Raw genomic sequence first — 27,942 nt, forward strand, 5'->3', positions numbered from 1 at the left:
AGATTTCGATGATAAACTGCAGGAATATCAAAACTCACACTCCAATCCCCCTGTGAATCGCTGCTTCCAACTTCTGCTTGCTCTCTTTCTCGTCTGCTCATTCACACCGTTTCTCTCTCCTTCCTTAAAATACCATCTCAGATTCCAGAAATAAAAATTGGAAGAGGATCTGCTGAAGGGCACTCCTCACATACAGCGATTAAGACATTTCTGGCATACTTTCCTGCATCCTGCTTTTCCGGTTAGAGAGGTGAAACAGAGCAATCTCATGCTGCATTGGCTCCGAAAGACAAACCAGGCTGAATAATTACACAAAGCAGGACAGTAATCAACTCAGTCCTGACAAAAAAGTGCTGACAGGTTTGTGTTGATCTTGTTAACGGTTGCCATTGAAATTGTGATGCCACAGAAAAATAACAAATGAAGAGCCACTGTCGGTGTTGATGAGGAACCATCGAGTAAACACTGAGATGCTGCAAACTAGGACCGAACCTGAAGCAGACGAAAGTCATTTGATTATTATTTATGCTGTCGGTGTGAAGGTGTGAATCTCCTTATCCTTCCTTTGAGGTGGTGACGGTCTACGGCTCTTTCTTTCAAAGCAGCCACTGGCTGGCGGAGGCGTGAACAGATAGATGAATGTCACGCCTACAGGCTTCTGAATTCACAGAACAGTCCTATTTCATTGTCTCCAAACTATGGATGTGGGCCAAGCTATTGTGTGGGCTGATCTAATGAAATCCAGCCATTTTAGACCAGCACCACAGGCAGAATTTATTTGGCTTGCCTAATGCTCCAGGAATTTAAAATACATAGTTAGTCAAATTTTATATTTGGATATCCAAAGCCACTCAGGCACCAGCTGAAATCCTGCAACGCAAGCCAGGATCTTGACATCTGTTTGAAAAAAAGGTCAGGAATCTGGCGTGAAAATCACAAATGAACTGCTTGTGCACAAACGAAATGGAGTGAACTTGCTGCATACTCATATGTCTATTGCCTGTGCTGCTGTTGCTACTGCAGCAGATGCATGACTGTAGTTCCTAATTTATCTACCTTGATAAAATCAATGCTATATTACAGATGATGAAGTGGACAGAAGGAAAAACTGGCAAAAAAAGGTGGTGCTTCTGTTCAGGGATTTCCCCCTACAGCGTATGTATTTAAAGTTTTAACAATGTGTGTTTGTGTATGTCTGTGTGTGTGTGTGAGAGAGAGAGAGAGAGAGAGAAAGAGAGAGAAAGAGAGAGAGAGAGAGAGAGAGAGAGAGAGAGAGAGAGAGAGGGAGAGAGAGAGAGAGAGGGAGAGAGAGAGAGAGAGAGAGAGAGAGAGAGAGAGAGAGAGAGAGAGAGAGAGAGAGAGAGAGAGAGAGAACGAGACAGAGAAACAGTGTGAGCTTAGCTGGACCCCTGCGTCTCCTAGTCATTACAGCTCATTTGTCTGAGTGCTATTCCACTTGGCTGGGTTGAGTTAACAGTTTGCCCTGGCGCTCTCCACCCTCCTCTGAGCCGGGCACGCCGTCATTTTTGGAGAAAAAGAAATGGGGACGTAATGTATGCACCCCCCCCCCCCCCCACACACACACATGTACATACAGTATATACATGTACACACATTTACATGAATCAGAGTTCACTCACAACTTCTGATGAGCGGGTTTCTGACTTAAGTCCCGCTGCAGTTCAATCCCCTTGATCCCCTGGAATTTCTAATGACAGCTAATCAGATGCAGCACTACACTCCCATTAACCAATTAGCACCTAATGGATACACATACAGCACACAAAACAAAATAGATTCATTATCTTCACTTTACCCAGGAATCTTTTCAGGCCAGAAGAAGTTGACAATAAGCTGTAAACAACTGTCCTGACAAGTTCATGAAATTATAAGAATGACAAGAAATCTGCACTCATACAAAGAAAAATCATGAAGAACAGCATTATATTTGAAGATCGCACAACTTCTGATGATGACATAATTTTTGCCTGGAGTTAAATACAGTGATACGCCAAGACATGTCAGAAATTAATACAAAAATGAACCAAGAATAACAACAGCAGCATAAAGAGAACTGTAAAATAAATAAATAATTAAAACAATGCTGCACAGCAGAGCTCCGGCGCTCTCTATATAAAGTAAAACCTGGAAAAACAAGACAATTAAAGGGCGTGTGGAAACCATCTGGCTGGTTCTATTTAGCTGCAATAGAAATAACGTTTTTAGAGTTTACAACTAATGGAGCAAGCACTCATTAAGATGCTGGCCTTTTTTTTTTAACTCAGAAAAAGTTTGTTGTATTCCATCTTAGGAGCCCTATGCTGAGTGCATCTTCATAGATCATTAATATTCATGTTAATGGTTTTGTTATCCATGACATGATTTATGACTTTCATTTGGCAAAAACATGTGAAAGACGCAAAAGATATATGAGGTTCTTAAAACAAAAAGTTTTAATAGTATATTGTAAAAGTTTTTAATACCATTACAATATAATAGCAACAACAGATAAAATCTCTACATTCTCCATAAAGAAGTATTGACAAATTCTACAGTTCCCTTACACTGGTAGGACCAGTGTAAGGACTCACTCTTTCCAGGATCCGACACACACTTTCAGCTAAAACACTCTAACAGCTCAACACCAAACAACACAGACTAAATTATTTGTGTTACCTATTTATTATATAGTGGTATTTGTATGTGTCCAGGTACTTGGAAGATACAAACAAAAGGGAGTAAATATAGTAGTAAGCTGGACAAAAACAAACCGCAAATTTATACTAGCTTTCAGAGCTAAATTAGCCACTATTATCTAAAATGGGAAAACTGTACTTCCTGTTTTCCTTATTAAATTAATATCATTATGTGTGGGATGACAAGTACAGTCATGCAAAATTTGAGTGAAACATGTCCAGCAGTATTTGAGCTAATATATAGTCTTTTCCAAAGTCTGTTTGCCTTTAAGCCTTACTCTCCTCCATGTCTTAAAAGACATTTGTACTGTATATGTATTATGCATAAAGTATACATAATCTTAAATCTTACAGGGGAATTAAATATGGCATATGTAATATGGGCTGCTGTTAATGTTACACGAACGATCATATGACCTCCTAAGCAACAGCATCTGCTTCCATGCTGCTTTACATTTTACACTGCTGTATAAACAGGAAGGCAGCGAGGAGTCCAGATATTTAACACCATAAAAATAGATATATACTGTATGTAGATAGGGAAAGACTATTACTGATCCCAAGGGAATTTCTTTAATTTTGCCTGTTTTGGATACATAAACACTTATATTATAAAACAATAAATGATGGTGGCAAAAGTAAGTAAACCCCTTGTACACATACATACAGTATATTATTTAATTCAAACGAAAGTCAATGAAAGTCGGCAAAAGTGGATGCAACAATACTTTTAACAAAACAATGAGTTTTTTTAAATTTGCTGCCAGTCAAACATTCATACTTCCCTCGGTATTATTCTTATTATAACACAATATGAAATCTCTCTGCTAATGAATGTTAAGGGAATATCTGACCTGAGTATAACTTGCTGTGAATTCACAGCTTTACGGCTGTTCATTAACAACTTTTCTCACACCATTAAATTAAAGTTCTAGATAGAAAAGATACCGCACATGAAAAAACTGAACTTGTGAGGTGTGTGTGTGACACTTGTCATACCTCCATGTATGCATCCATGCGCATGCACGCACACGCGCACACGCACACGCACACACACGCACACACACACACACACACACACACACACACAATAATTGGTACACACAACTCACAAGTTCACAGATTGACTGCTCTCAGCAAAAAGTGCTTCACTGATGGCAGTTCTGCTTTCTTTTTCCGCTTGACAGACTTATCAACCGAGCTCAGGTGGTGCTCCATCTGCTTGCACACATTTAAAATACACTCACATACACACACACACACACACACACACACACACACACACACACACACACACACACACACACACACACACACACACACACACACACACACACACACACACACACACACACACACACACACACACAATACCACACAGCCACACATTCACTTACTGCTTACACAAGGAGACACATGCTCAAAGAATAAACTCAATCAAACGTCTGCCCTTCAAATTTAATTTCTTATCCCTCTTGCTCTTTCTCCTCCCCCCTCTGTCTCTGACCACATTCAAACCTCTCCTGTTCTCCCAACTCTCCTCTCCTTCGCCTTCTGCATGCCAAACACAATGTTACCGATAGCCTTCCAGTCTTTTATTTGTCTTTCTTGTTTTCTTTCAAATTCACGTGATGTCCTCACATGTATACACATGTGATTCCAGTGTTGGTGCACAATGTTGTACAGAATCCAACTTGTGCAGTAGATGGCTGAGCAATACATTCATGGATCCAAATAATTCTAACCACATACACACCGGGGCATAGAAAACACTATCTGGTCTAAAAAGAAGCAAACAACTTCATAAAATGTCAAGCACGGGGGATCTGGACACAGCTTTTCACAACTGACACACAAACACGCTGATAAAATGCTCTGCATAGATAGTCAGTCATAATAACACCTTCAGCTTCAGAGTAGTTCAAAATTTGATTGAGAGAACTTGTAGGAATATTTCTCATTTATTTGGCCAAGAGGGTATAATGCATCATGAATGTATTCATCCCGATGGCATTCATACATTTATATAATTCTGTTGTACAGAGGCACGAGCTGCTGTGAATCAATATGCACTTCAGCCGCAGGACAGATAAGATATGCACATACAAAACACTAAAAATATACCTTAACAAAAAATACTCCTAGACACTGTGAGAACAAAGACACTACTGTATTAGATTGAGGAAGACTAACGGGATGATGATGAGCACGCACAACAGCACAAATATCTTTTACCCAAGAGGTGAATCATTCTTTATGAAGCCCCAAGTGGCTGCATTGCAGGCAATTAAAGATGCGAAAATATTAACCTAATGCAACTCCCTCAATGTTTGTTTACTGGCAAATAAACGTACTGGCTGGACAATTGTATTGGCTTGTAAACTGATCTCTCCATAAAGTGCCGTTTGTAAGGCAATTATCTTTATCCTACCAAGCAGAAAATAACTTGTGCCGAATGGTAAGGTGAGCTGGTGCGAAGCTCATAATACTTTGCAGACACTAAAATTAGGCAGCTCTTTACAGGGGGAGAGAGTGGGGGGTCCTGGCTAACCTGAGGGGAAAATCCAACAGCCAAAAGTAATTTTGCAGACCCATTCTAATTTCTGGGAACAACCCAAACAAATGCTGTCATCAGTTGCTTGGGCGACAGTAGTGGTCATACAGAGATTGGTTAGCTGGTTGCTGCATGTACCTACTTAGTTAAAAAGTTGGTAGGAGAATGTTTACTTGCTGGATTTGTTGCAAAAATGCCCAGTTCAGAGAAGACAAGCCCCCCAAAACCACTGGACGCTGTCCAGACTGAGCACTATCAACATCTCACGGTAACCTCAATCAGACTTGTGTATGCATCAATGAGCTGCTTCCTTGTAGAAATAAACACTTTCCTTGACATTTAGAGATTAATATGACCCATTTCCTGCAGTTAAGGTTTTGCAGTAGCTTTATGATGATAAAAAAAAACAACCCATGAAACTCTAAATGCTTTGAATTTAAGGTCTCCGTGCGGAGGAGACCTGACCTCTCTGAATGTGTGGGTGCAACGATACCGCCTGTATGTTCTGGGTCGAGGTCACTAGAGCATGGCAGATTACATCACTTCCACTTGTTCTGAGGGCATCCCAAGCACAGATGGTTCACATTATGAGGATGAATTTGTGTGTACCGGCAGAGAGCCTCGGTCGGGTCCTAGGCGTCTGCATCTCTTGCCGTGCGTGGGGCAGCATGTGATATCGCTTGGCCTCATTAACCAGATCGCGACACGCCTCCGAAGACTTGATCAGCTCCTCATTGTCCACCACGTTCAGCAGGTAGGATGGGTGGATGAAGGGAAGACGCACCACCGCCAACAGCTCTGACAAATTCTATGAAGATGCACAGAAAGGAAAAACAAGAGAAGGAAGGGAATTAGAGGTTGAAGGCTGCAATCGGGGAGCAATCCTTGAATAACATCACAAAAGTAGAAATAGTGAAACAAAAGCAACACAAAGAAAACCATGTTTGCAGACAGTGAAACTGTCAGAGCTGATCAAAGAGGATTCGTGTGAACGACACTGAACAAATGACAGACTCGAAACACTGGATCACAGAACACAGATACATCTCTCACGAAGGAAAGTTGGATTAACTCTGAACCTCATTAAATCTGTTTTTTTAACTGCGCAAATAACTTTTTAATAATATCATTAAGATGGGAAAAGCAAGAATAATGTTGAGGAAACCTGAATGCAGCTAGACCATTAGATGAGTGTCAGCCCCTCAAAGCTTTTGTTTAACACATCGCATGTGTCACTTTTAGTTTTCTACACTTGAGCAGAGTAAAATTGCTCTATGAAAAGGCAAAGAATTATCTCCCTATTGCTGGCAGGTTCTCATATATGCCACAGACGATCTCACACATTTCCAAACATAACGAAAAACAAGTCATTAAATGTTTTTCATCATCGCAAAAAGTAAACCAATAATATCCTTATGTAATTTTCGGCAAGATTTGCTCATCATCTCAATTTCATGCATGCACACTGTGAGCTCAAGCGAGGCGGCAGGGGGCATCTTATTGCTTCTATCTCCTGCTTCTGATTTTTCTGCCTAAAATGAAATCTTTCAGAACAGCTTATGCTCTTCCGTTGAGAAAAATACTCAAATCTGGTTAACCACAACCCATTCAGGCCAAGAGACCACTCAAGGAAAGACACTAAAGTACTTTTCCAGGGTCAGACAAACACATTAAGAATGATTTTCAGTGAGATCCCCATTATATTTCTCTTAAAAGGTCATGTAGAGGGGAGGACTTGCACATGATACTATTGTTGAAATACTTTACAATGTGAATTACAAAGTGTTATGTTGCACTGCAGCAACACATATGTGGCTTAGGGTTCCATACATCCATGTGTGCTTGCGCTCTATAGGTGTTTCCACACAGGCAGGACAGGCTGTTCCCATGGCAACCTTGTCTATAAACCTAGCTGCTGAATATTTGAGTGTGCGACAGTATAAGTGTACATGTGCTGGGAAGCATCCCCACGGGAGGCTCATCTATGTCGACAGTAAAGGCTGTAAACAACCTTGGACAGAGTGACAGGGAGCAGGGCGGAGATTGACCCCGGAGAGCCTTTTGGCTCAGAGCGACGTGACCGCGGCACATGGGGAGAGGAGTAAACCGACAGACTAAGAGAAACATCGTTCAGGAAAGAACAAATAATAAGGAGACATTCTGCTAAAGCAGCTCCTTCTCCCACCTGAGGCCTCCTCACTGTGGCATGTGTCCCATTTGTTTTCTAACCGAGTGTTTGTGACTGAATACGAGACAGTGGAGAAAGGGACAAAGTGGAGGACAGGAGAGAACAGCATGAGAATGAGGGGATGGGACAAGGGAGGGAAGACAAGTGCAAGAACAAAAGAAAGAAAGGAGAATAAACAAGCGATCTAAACTGAAGAAGAAAAAAACAACAACAAGAAGATGGAACAGAGGATGTGACAGCTCCACAGAAAAATCTGCTGATGACACGTCCTCTCTGTGAGCGTGCTTACAGCGAAATGCCGTCCTGCAGATGGAACTGTCTGTATCCCTCCTCCACGAGCGTACACAGCTTACCCAACAGTTTATCAAACAAACAGCTCAATACCCACATAAACACTGGCAATTGCTCCCAGCGCCTCAGCTCGAATGCAGCAACGAGGTAGAGTCAAAGCAAGCTGCTTTGCATACTGAGATATTCTTCAGGGAAGAGTAGCTCACTAGCTGGGGGGTGGGGGGGGGCTACTTCTTTCAATTAAAGTGCACCCATAGTGGGAGATTCACCCCAGTAGTGACTGAGTCATGTCACACTCAAATGGAGGTGACTTAAGTTTCAAGCTTTCTGCTTTTCCATTACTGAATATTTCTCTCTCAGCCTGCCACAATCTCCTCTGTGTGGTGTCGGCACATCACTATTACCTGAAATCAGACTGTTTTCAGACATATAACCTCTAAATGAGATTATTATTAGTATGCATTAATCTACTTTGTCATATTTGAAGTCAGTCTAGTCTCATGAGACTAAACCTGCACATCTGTAGCTCCTCTGAAATGGGTCCAAAAGTGACCACTGTGACCCTCTGAACTAATTTAAAGCAGTATGTGGGTCAGTTTCAGCCAGGTGGTGCCCGTGGTGGCACAGCAGGTTTGAACGTGTTAAAACGTCTGAGGTATGCATGTGGAAATCTTGTCCCCATTTGGAACAGCAGGTGGAGAGGCTTGAATCTGGTCTCCTCTGGTGTTGAGTGTGCAAGCTGCCTGGAAGTTATCCAAACACTGTGGTCTCCCTCTAACATCCAAAAACATGCAGCTCAAGCAGGCTGGAGGCACTGCCAGTAAATGCGAAGGCACTTGTGTACGACTACGCAATGCAGTCATGATCTGTCGCAGGTGCTCACGTGCTACTCAGGCAAAGCATGCTGGGATAGATATCGATGACCTTGAACAGGAAAAGGCAAGAATAGCTGCTTCCACAATTGGTAGAACAGATGTATTGAGAGCACAACCAGACACCTAGGCTAGAGTTCACACCATGAGTGGCAGCTTTAGCTTTGTCTGCACATGTTCATGTTAGCTGAATTGTGTTGGCACACTATGAACCACACCCACATCAATAATCAAGGACACACACACACACACACACACACACACACACACACACACACACACACACACACACACACACACACACACACACACACACACACACACACACACACACACACACACACACACAACTACGCCCACACACACACACACACTCAAATTTAAGTTTACTTTACCTGTGGAAAAAAAAGCGGGGAAACAAGCATCTTGCTGTACCATCTGCAAAGCTTAACTCTGCACAAACCCACATCTGTTGTCGCCTCTTTTCACTTGCCAAACATCTTTAAAATGGGAGTAAAACTACCTCAAAGATGTAGCGTCTGGTCTCTGCAGAAAGGGAAGAACCACTACCGCCTAAAAAGCCACCCACATATGCACATACAGGAGAAACAGAACCTTACATGAAGAAAAGAGGCAGACGGATGTGCTTAAACATGTTAAATCCGGCTGGTGCATTCAGTCCAGAGGTTTCCATTTTACTCTAAATCTTGTTGAAGAGATTAAGAAAAAGTCACAGAAGCTGGCCACTGATTAAAAATGGATGGATTCAACTGTACTGTAAACACAGTGGGCTATCTACCAAGTGTGTGTGTGTGTGTGTGTGTGTGTGTGTGTGTAGAGACAGAAAGCGTTACGATAATGCCTAGTGTTTATCTGCTTTAATTTTGCTTCCGTCCACCATCTCTACCTAACCCTCTTTTTCCAGAAAATATATGAAGAAAAAAATTCCAGCCATCTCTAATTCTACCTAACTCTCTCCCACTTCTTTTTCACTTTCTGCCTCTCTGTGCACCTCCGTTTCCATTCCTCGCTCGTCCTCCCACACATGCATATATTGGCATGGAAATGAAGGGCCGTTGCACATTTGCTGCTAATATTCAAATCCAAGGTGTCAGACCCCACAAAAATGGAGTCCTGCTCTGTACCAGCCATTTAAACTGTTCAAAGCAGAAATGATTTCAGAGACGATTAACTAAAAAGAAAGAAAAGAGTTGATTTGAAAAAGTTTTGTTATCACTGTAGAACACCTATAGCTGGTGACAGTCCACTATACATCACTAAAACAACATGTTGTACATGTCACTTTGCTCAGATCTGGTTGTCTGATCACATGATTTAATGCAAATTACATTTGCGTGTAGTTCACATATTGTGGGCACTTCACTGTTTTCATTCATTAAATAAAGGTTGTCAATTATTGTGCTGTCCTTTTTAATGACTTCCTACTTAGTAAATACAGTTCAATTATTAATTTAGATAGATAGATAGATAGATAGATAGATAGATAGATAGATAGATAGATAGATAGATAGATAGATAGATAGATAGATAGATAGATAGATAGATAGATAGATAGATAGATAGATAGATAGACAGATATACTTTCACAGAGAAATAATTAAAATTTCTGCTTTCCACAGCTTTTGCATACAATGCATACATGTGTCTTGAATAAAGCACGCTAAACTTTCTAAGCGTTCTAACATGTGTCACTATGCAGAGGTTCTAGCTCAAAGCACTACTATGCAAGCGGTGCTTCATCTTTAAATCTGCGGGTATACAAACTCATTCCACAAGCCTCTATATAAAGTGACAACAAAGATGTTGTGTTTGAAAAGAAAAGCTGTTTTTGATTTTTCAGTTGACCTTTAAAGAGGCTCATTCTTCTTGACTACTAAGGCGGCTTCACTTTGACAATCCCTTACTCCCTCGATACAAATCAATTACCAGCTCCAACAGGTTAAGACTTTTCATTCAACCCCATTTTGCTTCAAATCCCAAATTGCCAAAATCTTTTAAATGAAATCTCTTTCTGTATGAGATCATACTCTTGGGATTACGCTAATATTGTCAGTGTGTGCCTGTCTAGTGAACTAAACTTGCTGTTGTGCTGTTTCTACTGTACAGCGGGATAAGTCATGATTTTTTTTCAACTCTGAAATGAAATCGAAGGCTCAATTTTCTCACGTCTGTTATAATTTAACACATAAATAGAGGGTTTACTATTCAAACAGACTTTCAATTGTTTAATTATGGCAATTCTTGATAAATGCAAAAGACATTCAAGCTTTTACCATCCCACCTGGAGGCATGCTGAGTGAAGAGGGCGTTCACTGCCTGGGTTGTAACACCTGCAAGTGTTCAAGTGTGAGACAGGATACAGGTAAATGGATTATGGACACATTGGGACGCATCCTCAGTGATGTATCCAGGGATCATTGGGTGTTTCGGGTCAACATCAATACATACTCGCCCAGGAGACCCATCCAGGGTTTATCAAGTCCTGACCTCTTGATCCAAAGCCACTGTGTGGCCTTCTCTGTGGCTTCGGAGGGGACAGCCTTCTTTGTAGCATGATGACATTTGCCGCTGCTACAGCTCTCAGCAACTTCCCTAAGGCACCTAATCATGGTGCCAACAATAATCCCTGTCAGCTAGGAGCTGATGAGATGCTCTAAAGAGCCCCTTCTAGAGCAACAGAGACAGGAGGGTGTCTCGCTCTTTCCTGAGACATGGAGGTTTGCTGGTGCTTGGCAGGGCATCATGCACATCTAACACCAGGAAACAGACCCGATAGAATGCATCTGCATGCAAGATATTTGTCCAGGTGATCCTGCGCTGTTGTGCACTCTCCCCCACCTTGCCCACACTCCCTGTTGCTGGAGCTCCATTGGCCGGTCACTCACTGTACCTCCAAGCCTGCTCATAGCTCTTCCCGGATTAGATATTCTTTCCTTGCGTGGGTTTGGGTGATGAGGGTCTTTAGGAACGACCCTGAGACAAAAGCCCAGCAGTGCCTTTTGTCTCAGGCGTGACTCAGCCATCTCCGTTGCTTTCCCTGCTTCCATTCCTTTCCTGTTCTCACCTCGATGCCGGCACCTTGTAATCCCTGGAGTCCCTGTACAGTAGGGCTTCTCTGGTGTGAACTACCATGAACTCTTCACATTTAGTGGTTTAATTATGGCAATTCTTGATAAATGTAAAAGACCTTCAAGCTTTTACCACCTCATTAGGAAGCATGCTGAATTAACATAGCATGCACTGCCTGTGTTGTAACACCTGCAAGTGTTCACGTGTATAACATGACACCAGTAAATAGAGAGTCTTCAAGACACCCAGACCAATACATGACAAGCTTGTACTTGGCAGATAAGAGCATGCGGTTGCATCCGCTTCCATTTCTTCCAATCTCCAGCGACCTCTCTAGAAATTACTGCACAGACAGACAGAGTGAATGTGAGTGCTGTCCCACCCGTTTGAATGGTGTGACCTGTCTTTTTCATCCTCTCGCCTACTCATGCAAGCAATCCTTGTATGCTTTTAAAAAGAGATGACATGTACTGCATGCAAATTATATAGCTACTGTGACAACTAGATGATACTGAGCCCATGGTTTATAATACACTTTTCTGAAGTGTTTAATATTATGGAGACACATTTATTAGGAAGCTGCTGCTAAACAATCAAGCTCCAAAAAAAACCTCTTTAATATTTAATCACACGCGCACACGCACGCACGCACGCACGCACACACACACACACGTGCACACAAAGAGGTGGATGAAAAGGTGTGAATGGGTCGAGCTTGGAGAAAAGGCAGGGATAATGTGACTAACAGGAAGCCTGTATGATCTGTCAGAAGCAGCCGGGAAGCTGGCATCCACTAACAAAGATGACAAATGTCCACTGAGCATTTCCCATTTCACTCCTGTCAGCCAGGACTCACGCCTCTCACCGTGTGTGTGTGATGACTCAGTGCCACGGTGCCGTCAAATAAGTGACACATGAACGGCCATATCTATTTGTTTTGCTTTGAGCAGACAGGAGCCTGTAGTGTGAAGAATGGGGGCCCCGATGCTTAAAATGTAGATTTATATTAAAAAATACAAAAGATACACAAATTCACTGACACACAAGACTCACAGCATCAGCAAACACACTCAGCTTGGTGTCCTTTTGAGGTTGTACATGTTGATGTGTCAAAAACACGTGTGCTTTGTCTTCTGGTAACACATAACCCATGAGTAAAATGCGCTCTTGAAAATGTCACCTCATTTGGGTTCAAGGGATGCTTTGCTGAGCGTGTTTGTGTGTCTTCTATGGCTGCATGACTGTGTTCAAATCAGCCGGATGGATGGATGACGGATGGAGAGAGACGTAGCACACGACAGATGCTGACTGCTGCCCTGAGCAACTTCTGACAGGTGCAACACATTCCCCTCTGAGGCCTATTTCAGCATGACTTCATCCAAAACAAAAGAAGCTGCTCACGCAATTCAAAACACATTCATATGAACAACTGCCTGCTGTACATCAACATCAAACCTATTATCTTGCATTGTAATTCGCTGACATTAAATGCATCGGACCAGATTTAGAAAATTCCTTTACAATCACATTGTGCTGTACATTTTCTCCAAAACCGGCTCATTTGTACATCTGTGATATGTCCGATAACTCAGAGGGAAAGGAGACACCTCTGACTTTCTCTAGATAAGCAGTCTCTGTGGTTGAGCGGCCGCCGTTCAACTGGCTGCACACATCAGGACTCATGGCGCTCTGGGACCACAAAGGACACAGATGTGAATGGAGGTCCAGAGTTCAGTGGCTCACATCGGATTCAGTTGACTTGCTAACATGCAACTTGTACTGAAACCCAATATGGAAGCGATTTCCAGTCCTGTGTTAACATTCGAACACATGACTCGGATGTGAACAATGACATCCTGTGCATTTTGCTTAAATCCCTCTGTGCATAAGTCCTCCTTGCAGGAAAAAGAAGAAAAAAAGAAGTGGGAAGGAGGGAGAAGGAAAATCAAAGATGGCTCACTGCATAAATCTCCATTACATGTACAAGAAAGTGTGTGTTTTTTATTGGTTTATTCTACAACGATGACTGTCGTGATGTAATCTCATCTCTAAAAATAAAACCCAACTTAAACACAATAATAAACCCCCTTAAAGGGCACACAATGATAAAAATAAGTTTGTTTTTGAGTTTGCAGTTCAAAAAGAGAATTCTTAATTTTAAAAGTGACATTTGTGGCAGAAAAGGGGAATTTATTCTTTTGAAGATAAACCATAAAACAGGAGGAAAAGATTTTATTTACTGAAGCAATGACATCATCTGTCCTGAGACTTCATTTCATTGGAGTCAAGTGAATAAAATCCCTCCAAATAATAACTTTTACCTTGTAAGCAAATGAAGTAATATTTTTAAGTATATTAATTCCACTTGGGAGCAGCAAATGTCAGCGAAAGTCATTGTTGTGTCTGATGAGTGGACAGCAGGTCCTTGTTAATGGCGAGGCTGGCCTTTTATGATGAAAATACACTATTAACTGTCCTTTTTTAGCTATTACATTAGTTGACCACATTTCCGAAGAGCCAATTAATCAGCCTCTTTTGTCAGGTTGAGTCGCCTGGCATGATAGGATACATTATAAAAAATGTTGAAGTGAGGCATAATGGAGGTCCTATTCAGGGATTTGGCAGTGCCTGGCCTGTTATAATTGGAGCCATGTGTCTGTGGTTGTCCCACAAAAGACTGCTGGGCGATAGGAAAGACAGGTCCCTATGTCAAAACCTTCACACAGAAAATATCAACCACAGGTGCTTTCCCAGTGTCTTGATTGTATAAATGTACCAAATCTCTGTCTTGCACACTGAATGTGGAGGCGGATGAGCTCCCAGATGCACTGTTTTACGATTAATGAAGCGTGAGAAACGACTACATTATGTGGTGTATAATTGATTCTAGAGCAGCAATAAGGACTATTTTCATGATGAATTCATCTGTTGATTAGTTTTCCAATTGATTGGTTAACCAAAAAACTGCAGGAAAGAGTGAAAGTGCCACTCAACACTTTCAAGGATACAAAGTAACATCTTCCAAATGACTGGTTTGAGGCTTTGGGAAATGTAACGACAGTTAGATGTTAAGATCAATAAAACTCTCATTTCTGATGCTACATCTAGGAGATAGTTAGCTTTGCATAATGACTGGGAAGAGGAGGAAAACAGATTGACCTCACAGACAGATGTGATAGAAGTATCAATCTTATTATAAGCAGGAAATAACTAATTCACAATTATGCCAAACTTCCTTTCAAAAGTCCAGTAGATGAATTGTTTGTACACTAATTATCTGCTCATTTTATTACATTACACTCTTATTGAATGCACCTGTATTGTAAGTTTAATCAATAATATATACAAGCCAACATACACTCATGGTGATAAGAGTCTATACATTAAATGGCCCTCAATCGAAGAAAATTGAAACAGTCCTCTTCCTTCGTTCGATGGTTTGTGTCTCATAGCAAACCATTATTTACGCTCAAAAGCTCCCCTTCTTTCCCTAATCGGTGTCCGGGCCCAGTTTCCTGGTGCCGTCGGATGTTAGTGACAGGACAGCGGAGAGAGAAAATTGCATATTATTTACCCAGCGCCTTCAATATGCCACTTTTCCACTCTATAGCCTGCAGCTTACAACCCACAGCACATGCACTGACACACGAGTGCACAAAGATACACATACGTGCGCACTCAGATGAATGCAAAGGCACACAAACTTTGCTCAAGGCTTAAAGCTTTTCCTTTCCCTTGCGTTCCCAGCAGAGCTATGACATTCTGCTCTGACATGTCATTAAAATGTGTCACAGGATCTGGGGGAGTGATTTCCGTCACTCCCTGTATCCAAACAGGCTGAGGGGATGGAAGGAAAAGAAGGCAGGGACTGATGAGCTGCTGCTGGATCGTGAGTGCAAATTCAGCCCTCCAGGGTCACATGACCTGCTCCCGTGGTATGATGGAAGCAGCTCTTTGGTGTCATCTTGCTTTCTTCCTATCCTGTTTTCTCTGGAGGCACCGGCCCTGCTCGTTGTTAGTTTTGGTCACACAAGACCAAGAGCTCAATCACATCTTTGCTGCCAGGATGTCATGCCCACGGGCAAAGGCACAAACCATTGGACATGTCATTAAAGCACATCCCATTTCTTCATTTGTTGTTTCTGTCTATCCGTCTCGCTACATTTCTTTCTCTTCCTCAAACTTTTGCTTCTTCTTTCTTCAGGGACGGACTAACCTGGGTGTCTCATTTCAGGAGAGTGTTGGGTTACTCAGGCAACTGGGAAAATGTTCGATTTCTTTTTTTTCCTCTAAGTTGTCTGAGTAAACCTCTGCACCTCTCCATTAGAGTGTGAGATTGCTGGAGTTTGCTGGACTGAGCAGGCCAAGGGATTTCGATGTTGATGACAGGGACCGCATAGTCTTCTAGAAAAAAAAAACTGCAACTCTGCAGCATCTCTTTGTGACTCGGCAGAATCAAAGAGTCAAATTTAACAGATGAATCGGTGGTTATGTCAGACACCCACGTTGTGGGAACATCTTCCACGCCTTTTATTTAATACTGCAATCACCTATGGGATGGCTTAATGAACATCTGCTTTTGATGGCTCGTCCTTCTCCTTTGTGTTGCACTCGATATTTAAGACCCTCCACTACAAAACACCGGGCAGGTTTGATGGATTTCACTATAATCTCAGAGTGCCACATATCAAAGCGTAAATGTTAAATGATTAATCCGAAAAGGTGAAAAATTCAAATATTGACTTACGCGCCTCATAAAAGTGCGAGCTGATAAAGTAACATTGATTAGAGAGGACTGCAGTGAATCTAATCCAGCTGATGTAAGGCAGTTCCCCCTCTTTCTGCTTGATGAGAAGACATTACTCTGAATGAGTGACTCTTCGGCTGATGGACTGGTGTAATTTATCGTATAATAATCTTACCTCCATTTTTAAACAGCTATAAAATACCTTAAAGTCCTCGACTCTAAATTCATGGTTTTGTGACTCTATAAAATGTTAAGGTTTTCACCTGCTGGAAGAATATCCCTCTGCAGCACGGCACGTTCACCTTTACATGAATGCAAGCAGGTGTTTTGACCTTGAGGCATATCGATTACATGTTTGTTAAAATTTGACCTGCTGCACTTTATTGCCAATGACTATCCAGAGAGGTAAAACAGCCTCTGAGAATAAATCACACACCTGCTACAAGAACAGAAAAAAGAACTGCAGTTGTCCATGTTTTTGTTGGTTTTTCCATGCAGTACAGTGTCTCACAAACAAACAGTGTGTGTAACTAAGAATAGAGCACATTCTGAGAGCAAAGCACCTCTGGGATTGTGAACAACTGCTGTGTTAGGCTGTATCTAAAGCATTAAGTTGATCAACACGACCATGAGAGAATGAGGAGTCACTTCTTTTTTGAGTTGCGTACCTGTAGGAATAGAAAGTCGATAGAACGACCACACCAGTTTGGCTTCGCAGTCAGTGAGCATCCGTACCATCAGTGGCAACGAGGATTTTATCTTGCCTTTTGGTCTTGCAATACATAAAAATATACAGTAAACACACTCTGTTCTATTTTTTTTTTTATTACCTGCACTCTGGAGTTGGCGTCTTGCTTGATCCATTTGATAACAGTCTCATACACCAGCTCCTCTGCTTTAGTGTTGAGGCTGTCATTGGACAGATAAGCCACCAGGTCCTCCTTACTCACACTCAAAATCTCTTCTTGTCCCGCCACCTGAAAAAGTCAAATCAAAATCCTTCGTGACACACGTGACAGACATGTTCAGATTTACAGACATTAATTTTTGAAGTAATACAAACTCAATCCAGGAATTATTTTTAAAAAATATATTGTTTTCTTGCATGTTATTTTCAGATTACTTATAAAAAACTTATAGATCAATTTATGTCCAGCTATATCTATCAATAGGTATATTGTATTGGTAAAAAAATAGTGAAAGATCCAGCTAATTTTCTTTGACTGTATAGCCACACTTCTCTTTCATGAACAATAATATCTCACTTTGTAAGTGAATTACCGCCAACAAAGTCTCCCGAATTGTTTGCAGCTTTTATCTGAAAGATTCAAGCACTGCACAGAAGAGTTTAACATTTTGGGAAATGTGCTGAATTGATGTCTTGCCAATGGTAAGATCAGAAGATCTACACTCTCACATCACTTTAGGAGTAATAGTGATGGAGTGATAAATAGTGATAGTGGTAAATCTCAGAAAAATGTAAATCACAACCAAAGAATGTAGCACTATTCCAAGTTTTGGAAGATGTTGTTGATGAAAAACTGTATCCAGCTTCAATACTGAATTCCAAGGCCAGAAAATTGCAGAAAAGTGCAGCATGTTCTCTAGTTTATGTGATTCCATGCCACTGACGTAAGGACAGAATCTTTTTCTATGCATGCTTCAAAAACAATGTCGTTATTTTTCCATCACGTTATTCCCAGCTTTATAACGCAGGGAATTGTATGGTGCTCGTACAAAAAAGCCCATCCTGATATGAGCCTGAAAAGTTGCAGATACTGTTTCAGTGTTGTTGCTACACATTGACATGTAAAAGTTTAAAATGAAATCATCAATATTTTCATAATTTAAATTCAAAATTTAGCTAAAACTGTTAACTAAGCAGAAGGTATACATTTTCAAGTGTTTCAAGTTAAGCAATAAATCTATTTTATGACATGACTGTGGTCATGACTTCAACTTGTTTTGTTTTTTGTAAATGTACTTTACTGTTTACCCACCTCAGGGAAGTTCTGCAGAGCAAAAGCTTTGGCCATGTTGTGGAGCTCCGTGCAGTTCATGGCTTCAGCCATCGCCAGCACTCCCAGACAATTAGCCGCAGTCAACTGTTTCTCTAGAATCAACAACGTCAACAAAGTCAGAGAAATGTGGAGAGATAGAAAGACAGATGGAAAGAACATATGATTCAAAGTCAGAAAGAAAAACAAAAGAAAACCAAGATAGGAATTTGAAAAAAAAAAAAAAGATCACTAAAGTTGAAAGCTACACAGACAGAAAAGGCAGCAGCAGGAAGCTCAGAGTCGTATGCTATAACTGCCTGAGACTAAGGGACAACAAGTATAATAACTCAGAACAGCTCAGAGGACATAAAACAAAGGGAATCGATTCCTCACAGTCCAGGCAGGAGGTGGTGGACGGGAAGGAGCGGGATTTGGGATTAGCTGTGCTACTTTAAAGAAGTCCTGACAGATCTTGAGTCCACTGTACGCATGCACGTGCGCGCGCACAGACCCACACGATATATGAAACTACCCTTATGTCCAGCTCAGTGGGGAGAGCTACACTACACTACAGTCTCTGATCCCTTGTAAGGGTACAGCATTTTACGGTTCTGTTTCTGTAATTGTAGTTTTGATACACTGTCCCATTAATCACCAGAGAGCGAGATGTGTTGGTCGTGTAGTGCACACAAACAAGCATGGATCATTTAGGTCAGCAGCCATTGAAAAGGGCCTGATTAAACATTAGCCATCAAAGGGGAAACAACGCCAAAACATTTATCATGCAAGGACTTTTCATCATTGAGTCTGAAAATTTTTGCAAAATAAATAGCGGATGATAAAATGGTTGCATAACATCTGTTAAATCACAGCAAAATGAAAGCTGAATAAAAGTGGGCCTCACGTTGCATCAAAGTGGGGGGTATGAAGCAAAACAAAAGGCTCTCTGTAAATGTCCTTCTGTTATTCCATTTGAGCAGACGAAAAGTTGTTTCACCGCTTCGGCTTGCATTCTCCTTTCATCAGTTTCTTCTGAGACGACATGACAACTTCTGAAAACCCTTCTAACTGTGGTTGAAATTTTACGAACTGATGAAACCGTGAAACTGTTGGTGTTCTCAATTCATTTTTAAATCTTCTGATGAAAAAGTAATTTCTCCCAGTGGTACCAAGTGCAAAAGAAGTGACTTACTTTTTATTTATCCCTCAATAAAAGTCAAAAGTTGCATAAGTAGGTCAAGGAGACAGTTTCCATCTATTCACGAGCTTCGATATTATCTGACACATTATCAATTTCTTTTTGCAAAAGGACACAAACTCACACCTGTATTCTCTCCCTTTCACATGTGCTGAAATGTCATGAATCTTGTCAAGAAAGAATAGATTGATGTCTTGCTGGCAATGTAGTCTATAAATGGCTTCCCTATTTTTCCAGGTCTTTTGCCCAAATGGAGAAAAACAAATCGATATCGTGGGCAGCTGGTTCTCTTTTACTTTCTTTTCATTCCTTTCCTGGCAATGACCTTTAGGCTAACATGCACTTCCCTTGTGTTACACATACTCTAAACAATTTATCAAATGAAATGCAAAACTTGACATTTGCAGCTTTTTGGTTGACTCTTTGGTTTGTTACCCACTAATACCTGGAGCAAGCCGTTTCCTTTTCATGTGACCCCTCGGGCCCCTCCTCCCTCTATTGTTCCACTTTTCAGACCTTGTTTGAGCATAAATCTGTTTGGCTGTTCGATTCTGATTCCATCATGATTCAAGCCAAAAGATTTGGCATTTAGGTGACAATTGTTCCTTGACCTTTTTTCTAAATCGGCACCGTGCCAAGTCCTGCCCAATGGGACAAAATCAGGGGCTTTGTGCTCATGGGAGAGCATTGATAAGCAGAATCCTCACTTGAATGCAAGAGTTAGAAACATCATAATGCCAGAGTTAGGGAAGAAATTTCAGCTCTGAATACGACATCCGGTAAGGCTGTGCATAGTGAGGAAGCATGGTGGTGTGAAAACACACAAGCCTGGAGGTGTCGCATGAAGCAAAAAAAGCTGCATCGGAATACCAGTTGCAGTCAGCATGCACACCTGCCGATATAAAACACACTCCTACCTAGGAAGGAGATGCAGACTTTACAAAAGGTATTGAACTGGAACTTGTTGGCCGCCTCCAGGAGCGTCTTGGCATTGGCCGAGTCGATGACCAGAGATCCCGTGTAAACGAACTCCAGCAGCAGCTCCAGCACGTCGGCACTAATGTTGCTCATGTTCAGCTCCAGCACCTCTCCACTCTTCATTTCCCCTGACGACCTGACCAACCAATCATGGCAGAGAGAGCTGAGTTAGGGGGGCTTTGAGCAGGAAAAAAACCCCAGGAAACCAGTAAGAAAAATAATAGGACATGGGATACAGATATACACAGTATGTATGCTATGCACAACACCCATAACACACCTGAGCCAAAATGAGACTAGGGAGAAAATAAGAGTCATTACACAATAAAGTGAGAAAGGGACAGAAAACAGACTTAGAATGGCTTCTACTTGCCTATAGAGCTAGCAGATTTGTAACTATTGTCGCCGCATCTGAAACAAATGTTCCCTCTGAACAAAGATTAGGCAAACAACAGTTTCTTTCCACAGGCATGCTTATTTCATGTGTATTCTCATGTATGCCGAGATAGAAAAGCATACATCACATGAGAACATATGAGCAGTCAGACAGACTTGTGAGAGAAACAACGTGCCAGCATACATAGAGATGACAGAAGGTGAAGCGTGTTGCTTAAAGTGTGTTGTTTCTGAGATCAGTTTCCGTCTGTGAGCCTGTACCGCTGCCATGTGCCTGTTAGATATTTAAAGGGTAGTTTCAATTCCTACCGGTGTGGTCTAAGAGGTGCCAGGGAGTGTTTAGATGACCAAATTAAATAGAATATGATATCCCTCCTCAATGCAGTGCTGAGAGTATGGCATGGCTTTTGGAACTGGGCAAGATTGTGACTTAATCGGGATCAAATGACGGCGATGACGCCACATGTAGGATCCAGACAGGGATGAGGGAGAGTTAAATAACACCTCACCGCCAGTGTTTGATGTCCCATTTGGAACAATAATCCACTCAAGGGCAAAATAAATGGAATCACAGTCCCGCAGGACACATGCCCCCCCCCCCCGACTAATGTGTGTCTCTCTCTCGCTCTGGACATCAGCAATGTGAAAAGTAGCAGACACTGAGATGGATGGAGGCTGTGTGGAAAAAAAGTGTGTTTTTCCGTATGCGTGTATTTGTGTGTGTCTCTTCCCCTTTTCCTTTGTTGGTTTAGAAATCACGTCAGTCAGATTTCACTGAGATACAGACAGCAAAACAAACAAGATGAGACAGGTGGACAAATGGTTAGAGGAAGATGAGTGAGGAGGAGGAGGAGGAAGAGGGGTAGGGGGATTGGACTCAATGAGGAGGAGGCAAGAGGAAGGGAGGCAGGGTGAGACGATTCTTCCACAGGGAGCCAGCAGCCATCCTTTTGAGAGGGACAGGGGTGGGGGTGGGGGGTTGTGTTGTTCCATGACTGTGCCTTGGTATTTTGAATAAGAGACATCCCCACCCACTCACCCCCCCACCAAAAAAAATACAACACCACACCTAAACAGAGCCTTTGTCCCCGCTGTGATAACCATCAGTAGCCTGTAGTGTATGAACTGAGTCATTAGTCGTCATTTGAAGCGTACGCACAAGGTGAGGGGGAGAAGGACAACAAAAAAATAAAAAGACAATGGTATTTGTCTCTGGATGGACATTGGCTGGAAAAACCAAAGTAGTTACTCTTTTTCCTCCTGCAAAGCAAAAAGCCATATAGTGTTATTGCCCCTTTTCCACACAAAGCCCTGCAGTGGGGGCGGGTGGTAAGACAGAAAGAAAGGTTGGGGGTGTTGTTCAGGGTACAAGTGATGGAGGGAGGCAAGGAAGAGGCAGGGGAGCTAAAAATAAAGGAAGAGCATGCTCATCAACCTGCTAAGTTAGTGCGATATGAACGAGTGGCAGTTTGCTTTGTCTAAGCACTTATGTTATGGAAATGACTTTCTTTTTCCAGAGCTACTAAAAGAGGTGGATATTTATGCTGTGTCTGATTGTAGACTTGAATTTAAATAGTGAGGGAGGCATGGAGGACAGCATAGACAGAAGAAGAGAGAGAGGGGCAAAGTAGGAAAAAAGATGGGCAAAGAAATGCTTTTTATGAAAAATGCACCACTTATTCAAGAAAAAGTCTTAAAATCTGCAAAGACTGTCAAAACGGTGGAGGGAGGAGTGGATGATACATGCACGCACGCACACACGCACACACGCACACACACACACACACACACACACACACACACACACACACACACACACACACACACACACACACACACACACACACACACACACACACACACACACACACACACACACACACATTCATACACACACCCTGACACATCTATCAACAAAAAAAATATGTACAGGGAAACGGGGGAATACATTTACGGGTAGCTTGTTCTTACAAGACAATTTATTCCAAGAAAGTACATAAAAAACAAGACAAGTTAAGATAGACGCTTATTCAGGTGCAAAGCCTGCACTGCTGGGGCTAAAAATGGCTTTCATTTACATTTACATTCTGTCACAACATAAATCAGGAATAAATTATAAAAAGAAACTTAATGGGGGAGCTTTATCAGAGTTTGGATATAGAGTGTTTGGTTTGTGAGGAAGAGACTGCGGTTTTCCATACACATAAAATATGACTTCAGGGCTATCTGGCAGGAACCAGTCCAGCTTGTGTCAGACGCAGAGGACAAAAAGGACACTGTGACAGGTGCAGATTTTAAAAGCCCAAGTGTACACCCACATGTAAAGATGAGGCCACTACTGAGAGAAGCAACCAAATAAGAATGCAATACAATGATAAAAACATTTTTAGGAGGACTTAATCATCTCTGTGTTAATAACATCACTTTAATTGAGTATGCAGTTTCGATCTACGTGCTCAGAAAGTTAGCCTAGTTCTAAAAAAAAATCCATCTCTGGCTTTTCTGCCCACTCCCCCAAAACAATGGAGATCAGTGCAATTATATTTTTGGTATCAAGCAATGTCTGATTCCAGATGATTTCATAGTTACTTTGGGTAATCCCCAAATATGATACTCATTACAGCTACTTTTTATTAATGTAATTAATCTCTATCATGACACTGTTGAGATTTGGCATTATCAACAATGTTTTTGTAATAGATTAATGTTGCACATTTTTTGTCGTGTCTCCTAATGAGTCTACTAAAATAATCAGGACTTCAAGATTAGAATTCTTTTCTTTTTCTCATGGGTCACATCTATGTGTATGAAAAAAGTACAACAGTTATCCTTACATTCTAGTTTATTAAGCACAAACCAGCATTCATTGGGTTGAAACTCAGCAGCTGGTACTAATAAATCTTACAGAAAGAATGTCAGAAAAGATTTAGTGTAAAAATTTAAATTTCCTGCATGAGGCCAATTGTTTCTCGAAAGAAGCACGACTGTCATTTATCAGTACAGTGAGCAGTGCTGTGCATTCACCTCCATAATATATGGGTAATAACATAAATCACAGGTGTTACAAAATTATTTGTGCGTTGAGACAATAGGATGTGTAATTTGGGTGACCTGGATCTTTATATATGACAAGTCAGAGAAGTGTTACTAATTGAAATTTGAGGGAAGCATTATGTCCTGTCTTCCCCTCCGGCTGACTGGAGCATCGGAGGGCTCTTCGGAGCACTTAGGGCTCAGCTGAAGTGTTCACACCTGGTTGACATTGTAAAGGGATTTAGCACAGCTCTCTACCCATCACATAGTCATAACGTTCTCTGACTCACAAGCATAGCAAACTCACAGGTCGACAAAGAAGAAGAGAAGAAGAGAGAGAAACAAATAAAAATGAGAGTGTGTGTCAGGACTGCTCAAAGATTCTGGAGCTTTTTATATTGCTGTGGTGCGGAGATGCAGAGGCCATAAATTAAATGCCTGCAGAGCATGCTTATTGGAAAATCCCGAAGGGTAAAATGGAAGTACTGGTATGATCTCCCCGCACTGTGCACTGGTCCTTTAAAGGGCAGGATAATAGATTTTTGGTAGGGGGGAGATGAAGGATGCGTGCTTGCATTTTGGAGCAGCATTACATTTCAAAGGCTTAATGTAGAAAGATGGCAGATCACATAACCGTCTACTGCAGGGAAAGCTTGAATACTTAAGATGATGGAGGAATGTGGCAGAGTAAACTTTAAAGAGAGGGATGTAAATTTAAGATTTAGATGGAAAGAATTTTCAAAATTATCTGAAATTTACCAGAAAGATAGAGAATGTTAGGTTTTAAATTCTAAAATTTTTAAGATCTGCAACTTCATGTCACTTTCCTTCTCCTCGTGTACACACAATAAAGCTCTCATTCATGCTGCCCATTGGGGACGTTTGTGCAAACTGTACACGCATGTTGGTTTCCAGTAAGCTGGCAGAAGCCTGAATGAATCCTGAATGAGATGGGCGGAGGAGGCAGACTGGGATACACAGCGATGAAGTTTCACTCATTTGACCTCATAAAGACATGTAACCAGTCACTTGTACTTTAAAGATAATTCTAGCTGCACTAAAAGCATGACCTACGCTGCACAGGCAAGTCGTAACTCAACAGCCTTTTTTCCTCCTTCATGAATGAACGTATGATACTCTGCTGCAAATGTCTCACAGCCATGACCGATGAACTCTTGTTCCTCCTGTTCATCTCACTATTATGTATTTATCTTTGCCCCCTTTCTGTCCTTCCTCTTGTCATATTTCCACTGCTGTTCGCTTATTCTCATTACCATAAAGTCAAGGCACTAGCTGCTTTTTAAAATCAACAGGAGCTGTAAAAGAGTGTCATATTTGCATAGCGCCGATGGTCACGACTTCATTGGCTAAGACCAAAGATTTCTCGCGAATTGAATTATAAGCAGAGCAAATTCATTAGGTATTCCTCAGTGTGAAGCTAAATGATAAGATTTCTATTTTACACAAAATTTAGCAAAGACTGACATTGTTATGACAATCAATCAAAGTAGTTTTACAATTAATTGACCAACTAATTAGAACTTGCTCTATTAAACTGTCAAATTGAACAAGAAATATCAGGAATCATAGGCTGCGGCAGGCGCCGGGATGAGCCTGATGTGATTTGGCATACTCGTCTGGGAGTCTTGCGTATCAGTGACTTTGTCTCTGTGCATAAATGAGTCACCTTTTTTTCTGTTTAAGAGGCAGTCTGATAGATCAGGCTGACCAGCGTGGGGCTTCACTTTCCTCCAAAGTCACTCCTCTGCTGTTGTCAAGGTCAAAGGAATACTCGACATCTCTTTCTTATTCATGGGGTGTGTACCAGTAAAACTGTCATGGAGGAGCAGTCCGAGTACACACACAGACTCTGTGGCTTCTCTATCATTCAGAATGAACAAGTGTATTGGTGGCGAGTGACGAGGCCGCGGCGGTAGACAAGCAGTTCCCTGGTCTCTGATGTGCTTGCAGCGGAGGAAGCATGGCTGCGGGGCAAAGTGACTAAATTCCCTGGGGTGTTTTTGTGTGCATCTCCCTTTTTGTCTTTGCCCGGTACTTCATCCCGCTTCGCACAAGTGAGAACAAACACACACACTCCCATACGCACAAATAACACCAAGGTGGCTAAGCAACTTTGAATCTGGGGGAATCTCAATCAAGCTGAAAAACACCTGCAAGGATTTGAAGTAAGCATGAGGACAATGGGGAATTCTGATATTCGCTACCTGGAAAAACAGGCATATAAAAAGACATGCTAGTGCTATCACACATGTGCACACACATCTGACAATACTAAAAAGGTAACACACGTAACACACGTAACACACACACACACACACACACACACACACACACACACACACACACACACAAAGGAAAACTATGGAAACAAAACAGCATATGAAGACAGAAAATATGGACTATGAAGGACAGAATACTAAGGGAATACTTCGATGCACATCAAGTGAATACATTAGAGGAGGTTGGTGTTAACCTGTAAAAATGGTGGTTCATGTGAAGATTTGCTTTGTTTTGTTCTTTGTTTATGACTCTGAAATGTCTATTTTATTACACTAACCAAAAATTTATTAGCATATATAAAGGCTGCTTCACAGCAAAAAAAAAAAAAAACCTCAAGAATTAGCAACAGAATGATATAGTAGCTTGGGCGACAAAAACCCTCTGCCACAGACAACAGCGTGGCTTTGGTAAATTACCACCCAAAGTGTAGAATGCATGATTCTTTTCTTTTGTCCCTTTTGGTGATTTTTAAAGAATCCCCAGTCATGGAACATTTTCACTGCTCATTAAAATGGAAATGTGGTTAAATTGCCCTACATTGGGAGGAAAGGTAATGACGAGGGTTGACCTTTTTTCTTCCACTTTCAGATACATTCATTTGAGTGGGAAGAGGAAGGAATGGCTGCTGGCCCTGTGATAGGAACCAAAGTCTTCACACACCTGCAAGAGAGAGAGGGGAAGGGAAAAAAAGCGACACAAATGCACCCTATGAAAAGAACAGATTGGATCAACAGCTGGTGGGAGGGGAAGCGAAGGCAAACCTTTTCACCAGGTCCTTGAAATACAAGCTGCAGGAAGCTAGAACATTTTGGTGGACTTCAAACTCTTTGCCTTCAACAATAATTTTCAGGTCTGTAAACTCTTTCGCTCTGCGCTGTTGGTTCAGCTCCTTCAACATCTCTGTAGAAGAAGAAAAAGAAACAGACAATGCCACATTTGTGTTTAGAATTTCCTCTTTTCCATACACACATTAGCATCAACAGCAAGGTAACAAAGAGAAACAGAACAAAGTGTTGAAAAGAGTGGATTGTGGGACAGAACTTTGCCGGCCAGTCGTAAGGAACGAGCTCCATTACGTGACAGAGAAGAGGTGACATGCACATTGCATAAAACAATTCAGGAAAGGCAAAATGAGATAAACATGATGCACATCAAAAGAAACAGTTATCTTAGCAGATTGTACTGTAGCATACTGAATACTCAAAACCTCAAGTATGCTATTGAATAACATAGAACTAGGAATGAGATCATTATCATGAGAGAAGACACCTGTATAACTGTATTTGACCTCAGTAAATTTACACAGCAGCAGCAACAAAGGGAGGCTGAATGAGATTAAGAAGAATCTAATAGAGGTCTGGGCTGAAAAGAGAGACACTGTCAATGCATTATTCATACTGAAATAAAATTCTTTGGCTTATCACGAGTGCCCTGCTCAGTGAAGAGTTGACCTTCAAATGTTGCTCAATGAGAAAACAATTGCTTAGCCTCAAATCCCAACACACTCATCTCTCTCTTTCTCTTAATCTCTGTTGCTCTCTCTTTCTTTAAAAAAAACACACCACCTTCCCGTCTTCTTCTGGTGTAGAAAAAGCAAA

General features: G+C 41.5%; 1 protein-coding gene across 3 annotated transcripts in view; it reads right to left on the reverse strand.

Moving 5' to 3' along the window:
- The window catches only part of LOC137613114 (kelch-like protein 29), a 196,872-nt gene that overhangs the window by 41,596 nt on the left and 127,334 nt on the right, over positions 1 to 27,942 (reverse strand). For all 3 annotated transcript variants that reach the window (XM_068341998.1, XM_068341996.1, XM_068341997.1), the window contains 5 exons: positions 27,106 to 27,244; positions 20,554 to 20,750; positions 18,439 to 18,551; positions 17,269 to 17,415; positions 5,860 to 6,058 (listed from right to left, as the gene is read on the reverse strand). In XM_068341998.1, coding sequence (XP_068198099.1) covers positions 5,860 to 6,058; positions 17,269 to 17,415; positions 18,439 to 18,551; positions 20,554 to 20,750; positions 27,106 to 27,244 — 795 coding nt within the window. The remainder of the gene's footprint in view (positions 1 to 5,859; positions 6,059 to 17,268; positions 17,416 to 18,438; positions 18,552 to 20,553; positions 20,751 to 27,105; positions 27,245 to 27,942) is intronic.

This window comes from Antennarius striatus, chromosome 19 (assembly GCF_040054535.1).
Source record: "Antennarius striatus isolate MH-2024 chromosome 19, ASM4005453v1, whole genome shotgun sequence".
NCBI lineage: Eukaryota > Metazoa > Chordata > Actinopteri > Lophiiformes > Antennariidae > Antennarius > Antennarius striatus.